This window comes from Leptopilina heterotoma, unplaced genomic scaffold (genome assembly GCF_015476425.1).
Source record: "Leptopilina heterotoma isolate Lh14 unplaced genomic scaffold, ASM1547642v1 Lhet_44, whole genome shotgun sequence".
Lineage (NCBI taxonomy): Eukaryota > Metazoa > Arthropoda > Insecta > Hymenoptera > Figitidae > Leptopilina > Leptopilina heterotoma.
In genome coordinates this window covers 3,397,018-3,417,289 of record NW_025111084.1, presented here as the reverse complement: position 1 = coordinate 3,417,289, position 20,272 = coordinate 3,397,018, and the positions used below count along the sequence as shown (strand labels likewise).

The following is a 20,272-nucleotide window of genomic DNA, read 5'->3' as shown; positions in this document are numbered from 1 at the left end:
AAAGTGAAAATAAAAAGTCAAAGTAAAAATGAAAGAACGTGATAACACCCTAGTAGTCACTTTTTTTTATTTTACGAAAAAATTTTTTACTATTACATCTAGTATTATTAAAAAAATAATAAAGCTAAAGGTGTTTATTTTCCATTCATGCATAATCATATATACAGAAATTTATATAAGATTTTCTATTGATTATTATTCAAGGTAACATATTAATATCTTCCTTGATGACAAATTACATAAGATATTATTATAATTCAATCCCAATTTTACAAATTGGATTAGTAATATTTCCTTTACCTTCTACTTTGCATAAAATTTAATTCCACCTTGTATATTCTAATTTCTAGATCTATATTTTTTAATTTTCCATTTTCTATTTAAAAACCAAATTCTTTGATTCAATGATTGTTTCGAATTATCCAACACTAATATAGAATATCAAAAACAAACAATTATTTTCAAATAATATTTGAAAAAGAGTAAATTAGTTTTAATGGATTTTAATTGCGTAAATTTTTTTGAAGAGCAATTTTTTTTATCCCCGTTTTTTAAATGCGTTAAGATAAATAAAGAATCATTGAGGGAATGAGCTATTATTTCTGTATATGATTCTCACTAAAAGGATTACGAGTAACTTTACATGAAAAGACTCGTCATGTTGTTTCATAATCTATGGATTATAAGACTTCGCCTTGCAGCTAACAGACTATTATTCAAATTTTACTGAGGATGGCATTTCTCATGGAGAATGAAGAAAAAAAGAATATTAGTTGGACATTTTGCACTTTATCAAAGTTTATAATGTGGGAAGAAAAATGACTTAAGGTTTATATTACTTTTCATGATAGTTAGAATTCGTTAGAAATTTAGAATGAGAGAATAGAAAAAGTTTGGAGCTTCTCTCAAGCTGAAATATTTTTAGACCGAATTATTATTTTGCCGAATTATTTTTTTATTTATCCATATTCATCATTTAGCCGTGTATTCATAATTCTCAGTGTCAACATTTTTATTTAACTGAATTTTTATTTTGACAACAATTTATTTATAAACTTTATCTCCACTTTACTCAAAATCCTAGCTTGTTAGGCATTTTTGGGACCCAGGATCGTATTTAGCGGACAAAAATATATTGAAATCAACTACCATATTAAATATAGTAAAAAAAAATGTTTTTAATGCTTTTACCCCCACTTTTTTCAAAATTTTCAATTTTTTTGATTATGCGCTTATTGATTTTATTGTAAACGTTACAAGCTTCCTTTCAAGACTTTCTGGAAGTCTCTAGCCTCTCTTGTCTTTAATCTCTTGAATAGAAATTTTGAAAATCCCCATAAACTAATTTTTTGGGGTCGTTACCCCCACTTTACTCGAAATCGTGACGTCATAAGCAATTTTAGGCATCAGGATCGTTCTCAGAGGACAAAAATGTATTGAAAACTAATAACAGTACTCTTTCAAATCTTTAGCCTCTTTAATCTTTAGTTTCTCTAGAAAAATTTTTTGAAAAATTTTAAAAACACATTTTTTTGGGGTCTTTGTTTCCAATTTGTTAAAAATAATGACGTGCTGGGCAATTTTGTAAGTCGAGATCGTATTTATCGGACAAAAATACATTGAAATCGACTCCCATATTAAAAATAGTCAAAAGGAGAAATATTTTTGGTGCCTTTACCCCCACTTTTTTCAAAATTCTATATTTTTTTGGTCTTACGCAAATGGATTTTATTGTGCTCGTTACAAGTTCGATTTAAGAGCTTATGGAAGTCTCTAGCCTCTCTTGTTTTTAGAAAAGAAATTTTGAAAATCACCAAATACAATTTTTTTAAAACTTTTCCCCCACTTTTCTCAAAAAGTTGAAGTGCCAATCAATTTTGAGACCCAGGATCGTATTCAACCGACAAAAATATATTGAAATCGACTCCCATATTAAAAATAGTCAAAAGGAGAAATATTTTTGGTGCCTTTACCCCCACTTTTTTCAAAATTCTCTATTTTTTTGGTCTTGCGTCTCAAATAACACGTTACAAGATTATGACCTCACGGAAGTCGACCGCACATAATGCAAATACAACAATAAATAATAATCTACTCCAAAGAAAAATACTTTTGTACCAAAAACTATTTTTTTTTAATTTTTCTTAGGAGGAAGAGAATTATCCTTCTCTTCCGAAGAGGAGACTAAACAATGATAAATCGACTGGCGAATAAGATAAAATGTAATAAAACAGAAAATAAACTACAGAGGATCATAAAAAAATAAAATGATGATAAAAAAATATCAAGAATGCAAAAAACAGGGAACATCATCCTTTTTTTTAATCTTACTTGTAAAAGAAGAGAAAAGATGACCCACTGATAGTATTTGTGTTGTTTAACTAATGGATGGGGTCCGTGGCCGTGAACTTCGGTTTTTGCAACCCCACTGTTTGAAACGCCGGGATAAGGAATTGCTTGACCAAGACTCATGTTGAATGCGTGCACCATGCTGTAGGTGGTGTGCAACCAACAAAAGGTCTCGAGGACATCCCTGCTCACAGAGCCTGCAGATTCACAATGGATTGGCGACCCGGAGATGCTTTTACAGGCCAAGGTTAAACATCCTGCGAGCAATAGGGCAACAGTCGCTCGATAATGCAATCGAAAGATCCACGAATCCTCTGATACTCTCGTTACTTTAAAAAGTGATCGAATCGAGCCAAAGATGTCAATCATTTTCAGCATAATTGGCATCTTTGTCCTCTTTCTTTATTTCCTGCCACCCTTTATCCTAATATCTACAATTGTCTTTTTGATGAAAGAATTTTTTCACTTTTGTAATTTTTTGGACACTTTTTCTAGCCATCTTGATCTGAATAGTGTTTGTCGACTTCCAGTATATGGACCAGGAAGTCGATCATCATTTTTCTTTGATAGAATTTTACTTTTAGTCGAAAGTAATCCTCTTCCATTTTTCCACTTGTTTACAGGGCAAATTTGCAAACTCTTCGAAACTTAAGTTCGAAACTTAAGCCAATTTCGCTGTTTTTAGGTTAATTCTCATTCTTCTTCTCATTTTATCGATTCACGCCTGATTCACGCTTGATCCGGAAACAACATCGCGCCTTTTATTACTTCTCCCTTGAAGGAAATCTTTTTAATAATTTAAAAATTCTCGACAATTTGGAAAATAACTTTTGTTTCTTCATTGTTCGACGAAGGGGGAAAACAAAAAGAAAAAAAATTGAAAAAGCAAGAGATAATGGACGAGGGAAGAAATGATACACACGTGGGACACGATAGCAGGCTGTTAGAAGACTGATCGGACTTGAGGGGCATCCCTTGGCCTCGACCAACGTTGAACACATAACTTATATTATCTTTTCAAGTTTCAACCCTCGCCTTAGACCATGACACAAGACGAATGTTAAAATATCGAGAAAGAGTGACATTCGACGGTCGGCGCACTTGCGAATATTCCTTCTTTTTTTTCTCTGTTTTGACGATCGTTCCAGAGTGAAGCCAAACGATAAAATACAATTGTTGAATCAGTGTCGAGATCCCGTCATCGACCTGTTGTACAAGATTACATCAATATCTAACTTGGGGAAATTGAAATTTGCCGCTTCTGGTAATGAAGATTTTTTTAATGGGGGATCATGTTTTGGTTCGTGTTTATTGCTTTCTTCCTCTTCTAGAAAATAAACAAGGTTTTCTTTACCTAATTTGCATATCTACTCTTCTCATATAAGGAATTTTTATTATTTTCCTCCCTGTTAATAAACGGTTTCGATAAATCCCGAAGAAGAATCTCTCGTTCTCATTGCCCCCACTCTGGCATTCGTGGATTCTGAGAAACGGAGACTAAGCGCCGGAGTGGGAGCAATGGGAGCGAGCGAGATGTTTCTGTGTTTCTCTCTCATTCTCATTGCCCCCACTCCGGCGCTTAGTCTCCGTTTCTTAGAATTCCCAGCGCTCGGGAATTCTGAGAAACGGAGAGTGGGGGAAATGAGAATTCTAGGAAACAGAATACAGGCGCCGGAGTGGGAGCAATGAGAGCGAGAGTGAAGCCCCGAACCGTCTCTCTCGCACTCATTGCCCCCACTCCTGCGCCTAATTTCTCAGAAGTCACTCCCACCACTGTCACCATCGGGAGTTCGCAACAGAAAACCAATACTCAAATAATTTTAACTAAGAATCCTTCTACAAAAAGAGTAGATATGCAAATTAGGTAAAGGAAGACTTATTATTTATTTTCGAAAAAAGAATATTTTTCGTTTCTAAATAATTATTTAAAAAAAAAGAGAGAAAAAGAGGCGCGATGAGGGCGTGAAAAATTTGTCTAGTGCAAAGAACATGAAAATTTTCTTGTTTTCAAAACATCTTAAGAGGCATTTGGCCTTTGGCACACACTATTAGAAATTGAAAACGATGAGATCATGAGATGGCACCTGTAGATTTTAGAATGCAGCCGTGTAATTCAACTGTGTGCATCACTTGCAAAGTGAGCTTCCAAGAAGATAACGAAAAGGAGAAAAATTAGAAGAAGGAGGGGGGGGGCGTTTAAAGAGATTCTGGCAAAGACGAGTCATGATTGTTGATTGAGCTTTGGCGACTGGCCCGTAAGTGAAATAGTGAAAGGAAATGATGAAGAAGAAAAAAAAGAAGAAGAAGAAAGAACAGAAGGAAAAGGGGAGAGAAGGTATGTAACATCATCAAAAAAAAACATTCGGGTCATTGTCAAACTATAGTTAGTCTGGGGTTGATGTAGGGAGAGAACTTATTACAACCTCGACCGATTAACTATTTTTTTTTCTTTCGAAAACAAACCCCCCCCCCTTTTTTTCCCAACACCCCCCCTTGTATTCTAAATCAAATACAATTTATCACTGATTGTGAGAAATAATTATCTGTTTATAAAAATAAAAATTTTGAATTTTATTATTCACAAACTTGTGTAATAATTTGTTTCTTGTAATCTATACAAGAAAACGAAAATTCGCAAATATTTAAAAATATTACAAAAGGGAAATTTAACATAAATTAGTTTCAACGAGGTGAATATGACTGTAGACATGGTGGGGAAATGATCTTTTATACCTTTCAAGCGGAATGTTTACATTTAAATACAAACAAAACTCAGACGCCTGAGGTGACTTAGAGGGTGAGAAATAATAGAAATGCGATGCAGGTCAGAACAAGTTGATCGGAAAATTCAATCGAAATTTAATTTATACTCATCAGTTGTTAACAGTGATTCAAACTGTTTAAACGTGTTCATTTTGCTTGAGACTATCTCAAGGCTACTTATTTTTTATTTTACTTTTTAATTATTTATGTTCATAAATTGAATATTCTTTTGAATTCAAAAGAAAATTAATATTATTAAAAGTAGATATAATTTTATAATAATAATTTTAGTTTCACCACAATTTCATTGTATTAAAAATAAAGGAAATTTTCAAAATGAATATAATTCATGAAAAAAAATTCAGTTTTAGTAGGAATGAATATAATTTTATTAAAATAAATCTAGTTTCACCAAAAATAGTTTCAGTTTCACTAAAAACAATTTTAATTTTACTACTAAAATTTAATTTTATTGTCTTTCTGATGTAAAATTAATTTGTTCAGTCTAAACTAAATTTTATTAAAAGCTAAAAATTATAAATAATAAATTTAACTTCATTTTCTACCAAATAATAAATTTTATTCGTTAGTATTAAAATATTAAAACATAATTAAACCTTTTGTTTCAGCTCATCATTTCGGGAGTGTTCGCAATTTTCAAAACTCGCGATCGTGTAATAAATAACAAAAGTATTTTTCATTCTCGCCTAACGTTTGTTTCGGGAGTGTTCGAAATTTTTACAACTGCGACCGTGTAATAAATAACAAAAAGTATTTTTTTCCTCGCTCTTAAAGTCATTTTTGAAGTACTTGAAATTTTTATAACCTCCATCGAGTAATAAATTATGAAAAGTATTTTTTTTCACGCTCTTAAAGTCTTGTTTCAAAAGTTCGCGAAATTTTTACAACTCGATGTCGAAAAATATTATAACAAAAAGTATTTTTTCCACGCTTCTAATTTTACGGGAGTGATCGAAATTTTTATTAACTAGTGAATACCATGGAAACTTTTGGAAGCCAAAAACTAGAGAACGCACCATTCTTCGGAACGACTTTTAGGATAAAATCACGTTGAGGATTTCAAGGTTAGTTTATCATAATAATTAAAATTTCTTTTATTGTATTTCATTATTATATTTAATAATAATCATTATATTTTTGTGTTTATGATTCAATTAATTTTTTAGTGTCCATTATTGCCCTAGGGTAATAATGAGTACTTTATTGATCGTACTCACCGGTTTTTTACCCTAGGGCTATAATGGGAAGTTAATTGACCTCCTAGTGGCTAGTAAAGTTTTTATTTTTGCCCTAGGGTAATAATGGCTTCTTTATTAACTGACCACAAGTCAAGAAAGTTCCATTAATGCCCTAGGGTAACAATAGCTTGTTTATTTATCGCTTATAGGTAAAAAAAGTACCCATTATTGCCCTAGGATAATAATAAGTACTTTATTGACCTTACTTATAGTTTATTATAACCCTAGGGTTATAATGAGCACTTTATGGACCTTAATCAGACGTTATTACCACCCTAGGTCAATAATGAATACTTTATTGATCGTAATCAGCAGTTTTTTACCCTAGGGCTATAATGGACACTTTATTGACCTGCGAGCGGTTAATAAAGTGCGCATTATTGCCCTAGGGCAATAATGAACACTTTTTTTACCGCTAGGCTCTAAAGGGATCATAATATGCCCGAGTTGACTAAAGATAATTAAATAATTACAAAAATTAAAATTCAGTTTCTTAATACAAAAATAAACAAAAAATTGTCCACTTTTTATACCATTCACATCGTTAATTGTAATAAATTTACAATTTAATGGTGTAAAATTCCTCATCCCACTCGCTATATATATATTGATTCTAAATTAAAATCCCGTAAGATCGCGTGAAAGTTTCCTCTTAACTTCCTCCTCGGGAAAGTAAATGTTGAATTTAATTTGAAAATTGAATTTACACCATTGCTCCACCGGTGGCTTCGATAGATTACCATTTTGAATTTTTTTTTTTTTTTGTTTTTTTTGCATGTATCATTCGCCTTTATTGTAAAATTTATCGTCTATTTTAATGCGCGCGGACATTGGGGGAGTGAAAACGAATTTCCCGCGGTTGGGCATTTGTCGTAATGTCTTGTTGCAAATTTATACTCCTTAGCCTCGCAATGTGAATAATTGCATCATGTATGAGATTTACGTAGACTGAGAATTTTTTTTTCTTTCCATCTTTCTTTTCTTTTTTGCAAACAAATGTGCAAAAGCAATCGGCCAGCCAGGGACAGATAATTTATTTTCAACAAGGAGCTTCAAAAAAAATTAGGTGCTTTTGTTTGTCCCGGAAGCCAAGACCTTGTTCTCTTTATTCACGAAAAAAAAAATTAACGACAGTCTGGAGAAAATACTAATAATTTTGATTCACAATTAAATATTAAATATAAAACTATTATAGTTTTAATAATTATTACAATAAAATTAGAATACAAAATATAATTAAAAAAATAAAATAATAATTCAATTATACTTTAAATAATAGGGCTACTTTATTAACCGCTCATAGATTATTATTACCCTAGGGCAATAATGTGCACTTTATTGACCTGCGAGCAGTTAATACGATTTTTCAGTAATGTATTAATAATTATAATAAAATTTTAAATAAAAAATACGAAAACAAAATAAAATGATATTTCAGTTATACTTTAATAATAATAAAAATAATAATATTAATAATAATACATATTTTATAGAATAGTCATTTTTTTAAACAGTAATAATATATATTTCTATTCAAAATTCGAATAACAGTATACATTTCATCTTGTTTTGATGAATATAAATTTTTTCCATTATCATTATCACAATAGAAGGAGATTTTGTACTTAATTTTATTATCTAATTTTTTTTCCAACCCTCCTGATGCCTATTCGAAATGCAGATGAAGATTCAAAAATTGTAAAGCACGCGTAAGAAAGTGTCATTACGTTCGAAGGCAACGAACCTTGAATGGAATTAAAGTCTCATTCAAAAGGGATTACTTTCGATTTTCTGAAGAGGTTTAAAAAATGATGCTAGCCTTTTTCGTTTTATTAAAGAATTTTTAAATACTCTTTCACAATAAATTATTATGAAATTTTCAACTAGACATTGTATAATATTTCGTTGCATCTTTCAAAAAAAAAAAAAAAAAAACTATTTAGACTACTTTTGACATTAATAGTCGGGAAGTAATGGAAATTGTTCTCTTTGAATTTAGAAAAAGATTACAAAATGTGTCTTTAGCATTGTCATCACATTTCATCACTTCTATTTATGTAACTAAAATTGACTAAAATTATCAAAATTTTTATTATTATTATTAAAATTATTATATTATTATATTATTATATTATTATATTATTATATTATTATTTTTTGTACTACTATTTTTACTATTATTTTTACTATTATCGATATTTTTAGTAATATTATTATTTTTTTACTATTCTTTTTACTAAATTACTTTTACTATTCTTTTTCTATTCTTTTTCTATTATATTTATTGTCATCGATATTTTTAATAATATTATTAATATTATTATTCTTACTGTAATATTTTTATTACTCTTTTTACTATTCTTTTTACTACTCTATTTACAATTTTTTTTACTACTTTTTTTCTATTACTTTTACTATTATCGATATGTTTAGTAATATTATTATTATTTTTTTATTATTAAAATTATTATATTATTTTTTCATTATATTAAAATAATTATTTTTTAATCAAAAAAAGAAAAAAATACATCCAGAGTAATTAAATTTTTCTAACGGATTAGAATTCGTGGTCCTTATTCAGCACTATAGTGATTAATTATCTTTTCCTTAAGCAAAAAGATTCTATAACTTCTATGAATGTAGGAGAAGATTTAGGTGATAAAAGAAATTCCAAAAGGGATTATAAAAAAGTGAAGTATAGTTCAGTATAATATAAAATTAAATTCTTTTAAACAATGTTATTAGACTTTTTGTAAATAATCGAATTCTTTTGAAGAAGTTCTTCCAGGTTTTTTGAAAAAAAATGTAGTTTTTTAATAATTGAAAATTTAAATTGAAAATTTTAAAATAATTAAATTGAACAAAAGAATTTTTTACAACTTTTTATCGTTTCTGTTTGTAATTATAATTAAAAATTTGATAATTGAATTTTACTAAAATTGTTTTAAAAATAATTGAATTAAACAAAGAATTTTTTCAATTTTTTCAAATAATCGTTTTTGTTTCTAATTATAATTAAAAATTTTATTATTGAATTTTACTAAAATTGTATGGAAAATAATTTAATTTTTGCGCATAGTGTTGTTTATTTGTGAAATTTATTGAGTTCTTCCGAAAAAATATTCTTCAAATTGTTGAAAATAATTAAATCGTTTCAAAGAATTTTATCAAAATTTTCGAGAGTAACTTATTTTTTATTTTAAATATCATTTAATTGCATTTTTCGAGAAATTCACTTAAAATTGTAATAAAAATAATTTTCCAAAATTCAATTATTTTTAAAATTTTTAATAAAATTCTTGGCAAAATTCAATTTTTTAAAAGTTTTTAATAAAATTTTTAGCAAAATTTCAATTATTTTCAAAAATTTCCCTCAATTTCATATGAATTCTATTTGTTTACAAATTTTTTGTAAATTTCTTCGCAATAATTTAATTATTTTCAATAAATAATAAATTTTTTTTACAGGGATTGAATTATTTTCATAAATAATAAAATTCTTTTTAGGAATTCAATTATTTTTATCAATAAAACTCATCGCAGAAGTTTAATTACTTCTAATAAAATTTTAATAGAATTTCTCAAAAAATGTAATTGTTCTTATCAATTTGATAAAAAATCGTCAAAAGAAATCAATTATTTAAAAATGTTTTGATAAACATCTTTATGAGAATTCAATTTTAAGAAACATTTGATTATTCAATAAATTATTTATTTTTGCATTTAAATAATTTTCTTTAATTTTTTATAATAAATTTTACAATCGTTTTTAATAAATAGAAAGCTTGAAAATATTTTTTCCAAAATAAATTTTGAATTACTTAAACAAAATTTGATTTATTTTTGTTTTACTTAAAACTTGTACTTTGACTATGAATTGTAATTGAGAAGCAGAAAATGTGCGAAATATTTTCTACTTTCTAATTTTAATTTCCCAACAATTTTTTTTTGTGGGAAAAAGGAAAATTGCGATTTGTCAAGCAATTAAGTTTTTCATATTAAAAAAAGGAGAATATTTTGCAGGATTTACATTTGTTAATTATTAAAATTACCTAATTACCTAAAATTACAAAATACTAATTTTTTTATAAAGAGAATACGACGATTATTTATAGTTAATTATTATTAAATATCAAAATTGAGATTTAAAATTATTGATTTACGCTTATAATAGTGAAGACATTTTGTCGCATCTCGTCGATGTCATCGCTACAAATACACATATGTATCGAAAGTATTTTCTATTAAATATATGCATAGAGGCAAAGTTGCGGCGAGGACTGAGCATCTTATTCGCTTCTTAACAGAGGCTTATATCTAGTTCATTGCCAAGAAGGAAACCCTAAGCATATTATTACTTAAAGCCGACTCGTTCCTCAAAGTCGAGGTGTTTTCCAACTATATAATGTTCTAGAAAAATATTTTTGGAAATCAATACCAAAATTAATGATTTCAATTTCCATAGATCCAAAAGTAGTTTTCAAAAATACTTTCAATCTCAAATTTCTAATATTTTTATTTTTTGAATTAATATTTTTAGAGTTCAATGAACTCTAACTCTATATCGATAAATAATATTTCATCGATAAAAAAGAAACTAGAAAAAGATTTTTCGATGCATTCCTTGGTTTTATATTTTGAATGCACAATACAGAAGCATCAAAGTAGGGCAAATCATCATGTTTATGTGTAGGAGGAAACGAGGCACACGTTGTATTAGTGCATAATGTAAGTAGAGGCAAAGTAGGTATTCCTTGTTTTATTGCTGCTTCAAAGAAATACATTAGAAGTCAAGTTATATGGGTGTAATTTAAAAATTGTGAAATGTACATTTTTCAAAAAAAAAATAGAAAAAAAACAGGGGCGTATAAGTATAGCCATTAGAGTCTTGCTGCCGTATACAGCAATTTGTAATGAATGAATAAACTTCACATATTTACTTGATATTTTAAAAACAAAACATTTCATCAACTTTAAAAGGGAAAATTATTATCATCTCAAACACTGAATTCGTAATGATAAGAATTACAAATTCAAAACTACATTTCACATTTAAATGATCGTCTCCTTTACTCGACTTTATGTGCGATTTTGAGAACAAATTTCCACATTCATAAAATTAATTTTTATCATCTTGTAAATTTAGGTACATTTAGAATGTAATTGTATTCTCTTACATCTGACGATTTAATTAAATGTAAATAATTAATAAATAATTATTATTAATAAATGAATAAGTAAGTAAAATAAATTACTATAATAAAAATTCGTGAATAGTTGGAATAAAAAATTATTCTCAAAATTTAAAAAAAAATTCTCTGAAATAATTCAAAAAATTTTTATAGAATTCTTTAAAAAAATTCAATTATTTTCGACTTTTCTAAGGAAATGTAACTTTTTTCGACTTTTTTTTCAGTAAAATGCGACTGAAATTTAAAAATTTGTAATTAATTATTTAATTATTAATTTTTTATAGGAATTAAAATTCTTCAAAAGATTCAAATTCAAACCTTTTTGAAATTAAACAATTTATAAAAAATTGTTATAAAACATGAAGAAATCGATCACTCCGAGTCTTCGACTCGAAGCAATCGATGTCTTCATGTTTTATAACAATTAAAGATGACCGAGTGATAAATTCATTAATTTATATGAAAAGACTTTATATAAAAAAAAATTTTTTTAATTATTTTTTATTCAATTTTATTACTTTTAAAAATAATTGAATTTCTAGGATAAATTTCATTATTTGTAAAAGGTAATTGAAAATTTTACAAGAATTTTATTAATTTTGTCAAATAATTGAATTTCTGTGGAGAATTTTATTAAAAGTTATGAAAATAATTGAATTCTTGCAAAGATTTTTATTAATATTTGAAAAAAAATTTATTTCCCGTAAAAAATTCAATTGAATTTTGAAAATAATTGAATTTTTGCGAAGAATTTTATTCAAATTCCTTAAAATAATTAAACTTCCGCGAAGAAAATTTTGTATTGAAAGCAATTCTATTCTTATAATTAATTTAATCAAAATTTTTCAATATAATTGAATTTCTTGAGAAGAATTTTAGTAATAATTGAAAATAATTGAATTCTTACGATAAATTTGATGAATTTTCAAAAATAATTGATGTCATGCGAAGAGTTCAATTATTTTTTTAAAATAATTCAATTCCTGTAAAAAATTTTATTAATTTATAAAAAAAAATTACTGTCAAGAATTTTAAAGTTTTTAAAAATAATTGAATTCTTGTAAAGAATTTTATTAATTAAAAAAAATAATTGAATTCTTGTGAATAATTTTATTAATTTTGTCAGATAATTGAATTTCTGCGTAAAATTTTTTTAAACGTTTTGAAAATAATTGAATTCATAAGAAGAATTTTATTTCAAATTTCTGAAAATTATTTAATTTTTGCGAAGAATTTTATTACTTTTGAAGATAATTGAATTTCTGCGAAGAATTTTATTACTTTTGAAAATAATTGAATTTCTTGTGAAGAATTTTAGTAATAATTGAAAATAATTGAATTCTTACGATAAATTTGATGAATTTTCGAAAATAATGGATGTCATACGAAGAGTTCAATTATTTTTTAAAAATAATTCAATTCCTGTGATGAATTTTATTTATTTATAAAAAAAAATTACTGTCAAAAATTTTATTGTTTTTAAAAATAATTGAATTCTTGTAAAGAATTTTATTAATTTTAAAAAATAATTGAATTCCTGATAATTTTATTAATTTTGTCAAATAATTGAATTTCTGCGTAAAATTTTTTTAAACGTTTTGAAAATAATTAAATTCTTACAAATATTTTTATTAATATTTGAAAATAATTTTGTGAAAATAATTGTGAAAATAATTTGTGAAAATAATTGAATTGAAGATAATAGAATTTCTGCGAAGAATTTTTATTACTTTTGAAAATAATTGAATTTCAGAGAAGAATTTTTTTATTTATAAAGATAATTGAAATTTTGACAAGAATTTTATTAAAATTTTTGTTAAATAATTATAAAAATAATTTACAACAGAATTCAATTTTTAAAAGGAAATTAATAAAATTCTTCGAAAAAATTCAATTATTTTCATAAATAATGAAATTTTCATTGAAATTCGTTTATTGGAAACACAATTTTCATAAAAATTTATGAACGAAATTAATTATTTAAAAATATTTGTATAAAATTTCTCCGAAAGAAATTAATTATTTTAAATGATAATGCGGTAAATAAATATGTGTGCATAGAGTTTATATGGAAAAAACAATAAAAATAAAGTTAATGAAAAATAGTGCAAAATTGATAAATAAATGTCTGCGCTCAGTTAAATTTAAACTTGTATTTATTTTTGTTGTGTTATTTATTTAAAAATAAAAAATGGATATTTTGAGAATTCAAGTAAAACTGTTGCAAACTTTGAAGGATTAGAAAGAATAGTAACAGTTGCCAACAATATTATTGTTTTAACGGTTCTTGTCAACGATTTGTTAAGTTCTCATTCTTTAGCATTTTCTCTCTGTGTGTATATGAATGTTTATTGTTGTTTTATTATTATTTATTCGAAATCACTTGACATTGAAATATTTCAAATTTACTGAACAAAAATAAAAATACTGGACAAGATAATAAATAAATAATAAACAAAATAATAAAATAATAAATAAAATATTAAATAATAAATAAAATATTAAATAATAAACAAAATTTTAGTTATTAGTAACTAATTTTCGTGAAGAAAAAAATTGACAGAGAAGGGAATTGAAAATAATTTTTTCCCTTTGCCTAATATTTAATTAATAACTTTTGTTAATTTTTGTCACATAAAAAATTAACAGAAGGGGATAAAAAAATTTTTTTATTGTTTCTTTTGTATAATTAGTAACTTTTTTCTAATTTTTGTCGAATGAAAAAAAATCACCTCTGGAGGGAATCGAAAATAAATTTTGATCATTGCTTATGGTTGTGGTAAAATTATATCCACCTTCATGTACCTTTACCTACAGGTATGTTGTTCACGTGAAAGGTAAAAACTTCATAGTCGCTCGAGTTTTTCTTTTTTCTCAGGCGGTCGGTCGAGCAAAAGGCATTTTGCTCGCACTTCCTCGAGAGTCATTCCAACGTCCGCGCTCGAAGGAACCGCCAGGGATTTCTAACGGTATCTAACCTTTATAGATTTATCGCATGATCTATATCAAACTCTTTACTTCCGTTTTAGATTTTCATTACAAAAAAAAAACTCGTTCATCACTTAAAACTTATATATACAATTTAACAGGTCTTCATTCTTTTTTGTTCCCTCACAATGTGAGATTAATTAGATAACAAAAAAAAAATTAGAAGAAGAAGTAAAAGGAAATTAATAATCCCTGACATTGATCCACTTTTCAATTGGTTTACTAATTTTGTCTGACCTCCGATTAACGAGTGTTTCAAAGATCCTTTGTTCCACGAATTATCTCCGTATCATCTCTCATATCGTGTGGAATTTTTTTCTTCTACTTTAAATTGGGAAAAAGATTTATTTTTTCTAAATTGAAATTTTAGGGGGGAAGAGGAGGATAATTTTCTGTTTAATGAGATATTATTTCTTTTGGTGATTCGGTGTAAATGGTTCGATTGTGCGTCGGAAGACAATGAACCGTTTATGATTTTTTTTTAGTGATGAACGGGAATTCAGGGAAAAGTCAGGGAAAATAGAATTGGTCAGGGAAATCAGGAGAAAGTCAGGGATTTTTATTAAAAGCACTGGAAAAACTTAAAAATAAAATTAAAATTAAATGTTTAAAATTTATAAGAATTTATATAAAATTTATAAAATAAATTATTGTCAGAAATAGAAAAAATTTATTTTAAATAACTTAATTCTATTAAAGAACAAAATTTTTTTAATTAGAAAAATTTTAACGCAATTCTTCGAAAGAATTCCACTATTTGAATAAATATGAAAATTCTTTCTAGAAATTCAATTATTTTCAAAAATTAAAAAAAAATTGTCGTCAACATTTCAATTATCTTTATAAATGAATAGCAAAATTCTTGTTCGACAAAATTCAATTATTTTCAGGAATTTTAATAAAATTCAATGCAAAATTTAATTATTTTCATGAAAAATATTATTCATCAGAAGAATTCAATTATTTTTAAAAAGTAATAAAATTCAATTATTTTCAAAAATTTTAATAAAATTCATGGCAAAATTCAAATTATTTTCAAGAATTTTTCTTAATTCAATGATTTTCAATATTCTACTATTTTAATAAAATATCCCAAATGAATTCAATTATTAAACAGAAATTTTAATAATATTTCTACACAAATATTCAATTATTTTCATAAATTTTTAAATTCTTTTCTGGGATTTAATTATTTTCATTAATAATACAATTATTCGGAGTAAGTCAATTATTTCCATAAATAAATAACAATAATCATCACAAAAATTCAATTATTTTTAAAACAATTTTAATTAAATTCTTTATAAAAATTTAATTAATTTCAAAAATTTGTCAAAATTCAATTATTTTCAATGTCTACTATTTCAATAAAATTTCATAAACGAATTCAATTATTTAAAAAGAAATTTTAATAAAATTCGTCTCAAGAATTCAATTATTTTCAAAAATAATATAATTCTTGGCAGAATTTCAATTATTTTTAATATAATTTTAATCACATTTCTTGAAAAATGAATTTATTCTTAAAACTTTTATTAAGTTTTATTTATTCAATTATTTTCATAAATTTCCATAAAATTCTAAAAAATAATGTAATTTTTTTCAAAAGTAATAAAAATTTTCGCAGAAATTCAGTAATGTTTAAAAATTTTTTTAAATTCTCCTCAAAATTTCAATTATTTTTATAAATAATTAAATTGTTTACCACAATTCAATTATTTTCAAAAATTTTAATACGATTCTACGCAAACATTGAATAATTTTTATAAATAATAAGATTCTTTTGAAGGATTCAATTATTTTTATAATTAGTAAAATTCTTTGCAGAAATTCAATTAGTATCAATACATTTTAATAAAATTGAATTAATCAAATTTTCAATTATAATTAAGAACAGAAAAGATTATTTAAAAAAATTGAAAAAATTCTTTGTTTAATTCAATTATTTTCCAAATTTTTAATTAAAATTATTAAAGAATATTCGAAAAATTTAAAGAAACTCATCAAAGGAATTTAATTATTCACAAAAACTCTAATAAAAATTTTGGAATATCCGGTAATTTTATTAAACGAAAATAGTAGACACCCTGATTTTTTTCAAAAAGTTTAGTGGAATTTTTTTTTAATTATTTGAACTTTTTAATTTCTAATATATTTAATTGAAGAATGTCAGAATAATCGAAATTTCGTAAAATTAAATTGTAAACAAAAGAATTTGAAAATTCTCAAAGAACTTTTTGAAAAATTATTTTAAAAAAATTTGATTTAAAGAAGAAGTTGAAAATTCTAGAAATGAATAATCGAAATGAAGAAAATTTTTGAAGAAGTTACAATAACAAATTATCAAGTTTTAATTATTATAAAACATGAAGAAAGCGATTACTCCTAGTCGAAGACTCGGAGTGATCGATATCTTCATGTTTTATAATAATATTCTTATATGCTATTGAATTTTAAATTTTTGAAAATTTTAATTTTTTGTGTATTTAATAATTTTGCGAGTGAATCAAAATATTCTTTATACTCCAAAAAAAAAATCCAAATTGAAACATATCCCTCTGAAAATAAATCTCACCATTGAAAGCCAAAGACGTTCGATTTTATTAGCCTCATTGTCGTAAATCACAATTTTTATCCCTTCCTTCCTTTCCTTCAGAGAGAGAGAGAGAGAGAAGAAAGGGAGTGCACAGTGAGATAATGTTTTTCTCCTGCTGCGCGCCGAAGAAAGATGCAATAAAAGAAGCAGGGCGGCAATTTTGAAATGTGTTGAAAAATGATTTTTACCTGTATAAAGAGCATGAAGCAGACCCACTGATAGTACTTATACTCCTTCCTCTCGCTGCGCGCATAAAGCTTGGAGTTGTCGACCCCAGGGAAAGGCACCTCCGACCCTTCCTTCTTCTTGTAAGCCGCGGTAATCGTGTAAGTACTGTGAATCCAACAATAGGTGTTGAGCACATCCTCGGGCAAGTCTTTACTGTGAATACAGTCAATTGGATTGCCAACGTATTGCCGCGTGGTGACAATCAATGAAAAGCCAATCAACAATATCACTGTTAAACTGTAATGCAAACGGAATACGGCCGTGTCAATGTGAATATGCGAGACCTTTATTAGACTCTTCAGACCGCGAAATATGTCCAACATTTTAATTGCTGACCTTTGTCATCTCACGATCCTCTTTTTTGTGTGTCTTCTGTCTCTTCTTCTATTTCTTCTTCTATTTCTTCTTTTCTTTTTTTATTTCTGTTGCTCTTTCTCTTGTTCTGTATCTTCTTTTCTTTTTCTGCTTCTCCCTCGTCGATTTTCACTCTCAACTAGTTAACTTTGATATTCAGTTGGTTGACTTTGATATTCGGCTGGTCGATTTTAATTCTCAATTAGTTAACTTTGATATTCAGCTGGTTGATGGAAAAGTAGTTAACTTTGATATTCAGTTGGTCAATTTTGATATTCAGCTGGTTGATGGAAAAATAGTTAACTTTGATATTCAGTTGGATGACTTTGATATTCAGTTGGTTGACTTTTATATTCAGTTGGTCAACTTTGATATTCAACTAGTTAACTTTGATATTCAGTTGGTTGATGGAAAACTAGTTAACTTTGATATTCAGTTGGTTGACTTTGATATTCAACTAAATAACTTTGATATTCAGTTGGTTGACTTTTATATTCAGTTGGTCAACTTTGATATTCAACTAGTTAACTTTGATATTCAGTTGGTTGACTTTGATATTCAGCTGGTTGATGGAAAACTAGTTAACTTTAATATTCAGTTAGTTGACTTTGATATTCAACTAAATAACTTTGATATTCAGCTGGTTGACTTTGATATTCAACTAGTTAACTTTGATATTCAACTGGTTGATGGAAAACTTTGATATTCAGTTGGTCAACTTTGATTTTCAACTAGTTAACTTTGATAGTCAGTTGGTTGACTTTGATATTCAGTTGGTTGACTTTGATATTCAGCTGGTTGACTTTGATATTCAACTAAATAACTTTGATATTCAGCTGGTTGACTTTGATATTCAACTAGTTAACTTTGATATTCAACTGGTTGATGGAAAACTTTGATATTCAGTTGATTAACTTTGATATTCCGTTGGTTGACTTTGATATTCAGCTAGTCGACTTAAATTCCCAACTAGTCGACGAGGAACACACTCTTTCGTCCCCTTTTTTTCTTCCTCCCTCGTCGACTTCGATTCTCAGCTAGTCGACGAGGAACACACTGTTGATGATGATAATAGGGAATTTCGATGACCTCCAAGGAGGCATCTCCTTAATCCCTCAACCAAACACAAAATCTCTCTTCTTACTCTACACATTATTCTCACCTATTCAATCCCTTTTCCATCGTCAATGAATTTTCAACCAATTTTCCCATCGTCCATTCCTTTCCTTTCATGACTGTTTGTTAATTTTCAAATAACCTCTGAATTTTTATTCATATTTTCTTCTAAAAGAACCTTATTGCGAAATTTATTATCAAAAATAGTTTCTTGTAAAATTTTGCACCAAAAACAATTTCTTGTGGAATTTGCTCCCTAAAATCCTTTTTTTGTGGAACTTTCTCCAAAAAAAAAAATTTACTTCTGTAATTTTTTTGAATCAAATTTTAAAGTTGAAAAATTGTCGATTTTTCTATTTTGAGAAATTTGGTGTTTTCTTTTTCTTCTTCTTCTTTTGTTACAAGTATTTAATCTGTCATGATTCGGGCCAACTAGTCGAGTCTCCTTGAGGAATGATGACTATTCTTGAGAGATGCCAAGCCATGGATGTCACTCATCGTCGTGTTTCTTTTCAGGGTCTTTGGAGACATTAAACTTGACACTTGGGGAGGGATTTTCTCTGTGGGGCGAAAATTTCTTTGCGGTTGAAAATTATTTGCGTTTATAATGTGTGTTTTGATGCAATTTCGGAATGATTTGACACTTTTTTTTTTTTTTTTTGAATGTACACTTTTTTTGGGGGAGGCTATTTTAAAGGAGAATGGTTCTGTTTGGCATGATTCGAGAAAGTACTGTTCTATAAACAAAACACGAAATTTTTATTAGTATAATTGATTTTTTTTTTGAATGAATCACTGATTTTAATGGTTTAAAACTGTTCGATTCTCTTTCTGAATGATTTTCCCTACTTTTTGAGAATGATTTTTCCTACTTTTTGAGAATTATTTTCCCTATTTTTTGAGAATTATTTTACTCGAAGATCTTTTTTTTAATTTAGGATATTGGTTAGTAGAATGCGAATAGAACTCGCTCTTGGATATTAAAAGATTGTTTAATATAAAATAAAAATTGTTTCCTAATACCTCTTCTGAAAATTTCTAAATTTAAATTTCCTCTAATTATTATTATTATTCCCCCTTTCGAAGTGTAAAAGGGACACAATAATCAATTCTCATTTTTTATTTTGCCACAATTTTTCAACTTGACATTCTCATCCATTTGTCTCGTCATTTTTTTTCCAATTCACCTTTCTTTGTCGTCTACAACAAACATTTATTCTATTTTCAAACTTTCTTGACAACTTCTTCTTTTTTTTCTCGTTTGGATATTTGTCTTTTTCTTTTTTTTAACCCTTCATGTCTAATTCTGGCCGCCGGTGCATTAGCTCTTGGAGTTTTGTCTTGACGTTTTCTTGTTGAGGAGAGAGAATTTCAAAGAGACGGATTTCCCCTAGCATCATCATCATCCGTGGTAAATGCCGATGGCC

At 26.8% G+C, this 20,272-nt stretch overlaps 1 protein-coding gene across 1 annotated transcript in view; it reads right to left on the bottom strand.

Moving 5' to 3' along the window:
• The window catches only part of LOC122507025 (innexin shaking-B), a 46,494-nt gene extending 28,787 nt beyond the window's left edge, over positions 1 to 17,707 (bottom strand). The window contains exon 1 of the mRNA XM_043619520.1: positions 17,336 to 17,707. Coding sequence (XP_043475455.1) covers positions 17,336 to 17,698 — 363 coding nt within the window. The 5' untranslated portion in view covers positions 17,699 to 17,707. The remainder of the gene's footprint in view (positions 1 to 17,335) is intronic.
• Between the last annotated feature and the right edge of the window lie 2,565 nt (positions 17,708 to 20,272).